The following is a 1,375-nucleotide window of genomic DNA, read 5'->3' as shown; positions in this document are numbered from 1 at the left end:
CACTCATTGCCTCTTATCCCGCTCACCACCTGTAGCCCCGCCCCTCTCCCGAAGCCCCGCCCACCTGCCGTCGGGCCGCCTCCAGCTGCGCCCTGCCCGCCTGCGCTCTGCCCAGCTGCTGCTGCAGCGCGTTGGCACGGCGCAGCTGCCCGGCGTGCCGCTCCTCCAGCGCCCGCACCCAGCGCCTCAGGGCCCCCGCCGCCGCCGCACGGCCCCGGTACGCTGCCACCGCCGCCTCCAGCCGCCCCGCACGGGCAGAGGATGCCCTGCAAGGGCGGGGTGGGGGAGGAGGGAAGCAGAGAGCGTGAGGGCGCTGCTGGGGTGCGTGGTCCATGACAGCGGAAGGGCACCAGATCAAGGGATGATGGTGCGTGGCACCCCGGAACATCACCACGTCCCCCCAGGCCGCCCCCACGCACCTCAGCGCGTCCATCTCGTCACGCAGTGCCCGTGCTTCCCCAGCCAGGCTGCTGAGCTCCTCCGCCCGCGCCTGCAGCCCCCGCGCCTCCTGCTCCAGCCGGCTGCAGCGCGCCCGCAGCTCCTCCTTCCCACTCTCCAACCTGCAGACACAGAAATCAGCGTCTGGTGGGGGCCACGTGAGCCCCCCGCCCCGTGCCTGGGGTCCTGCCGCAGGGACTCACCGGTAGTTTTCCTCCTGCAGCTCCTCCACCTGCGCCTGCAGCAGCTGCAGCTTCTTGGAGGCAGCACCCACGGCGTCAGCTTCCAGCTGGGCTTTCTCCTCCCGCAGCACCCGGTTCTCCTGGGCCAGGCTGCCCTTCTCCTCCAGCAGCGCTGCCACCTGCACCACATCAACAGAATTCAAAGAGTAGGACCCCCAGGACCCCCTCCCAGCTGCCCTCATGGGGCTTCTGCTCTGTCTTCGTACGAGACAGCAGAGAATCTGCTCTCACAGTGTATCAGCCCTCTGGCTGTTCTCTGCTTAACTCCAAAACAGAAGTGGGGGGGGACTCAGGTGCTAGGACCCCCCTCGAGGTGGCAGGGAACCCACCTGCTGCTCCAGCTCCAGGCAGCGCTGCTGCGGCCCCACAGCATCCTCGGGTTCCTCGCTCAGGAAGTAATAGCGCCGTGACTGTAGGGGAGGCAAAGAGAAGTTGTCAGTGCTGTGTGGGGGCACCTTGATACCCCAAAACTGCCGCCCCCCCCCCCCAAGGTTCTGTCCTGAAAGCCACCAACCTGCCCCATTCTCAGGACTCCACATTCCCTCTGCAAAGTATTGTCCTGTACCTGTCCACCCCAAGCTCCCCACATCTGAACCGCCCCCCAGCCCTCCCACCTGAGCATCAAAGCTCTCGTATGTCTCCACCATCATCGCCTCCATGGGTTCTGTATCCAAAAGCTGCAAACCAAACTATAA

The 1,375-nt window shown here is 66.2% G+C and overlaps 1 protein-coding gene across 1 annotated transcript; it reads right to left on the bottom strand.

Annotated features, from left to right (window-relative positions):
* Window positions 1–14: 14 nt before the first annotated feature.
* HOOK2 (hook microtubule tethering protein 2) lies at window positions 15–1,357 on the bottom strand (the record flags this gene model as incomplete). Its single annotated transcript, XM_021382983.1, is given in 5 exon segments — window positions 15–266; window positions 420–560; window positions 642–799; window positions 1,010–1,090; window positions 1,295–1,357. Coding segments are annotated over 5 exon segments (687 nt in total), but the record flags the coding sequence as incomplete, so codon positions are not given.
* Window positions 1,358–1,375: the final 18 nt, after the last annotated feature.

Source organism: Numida meleagris, unplaced genomic scaffold (assembly GCF_002078875.1).
Source record: "Numida meleagris isolate 19003 breed g44 Domestic line unplaced genomic scaffold, NumMel1.0 unplaced_Scaffold322, whole genome shotgun sequence".
NCBI classification, from domain to species: Eukaryota; Metazoa; Chordata; class Aves; order Galliformes; family Numididae; genus Numida; species Numida meleagris.
This window is presented reverse-complemented; position numbering and strand designations above follow the sequence as displayed.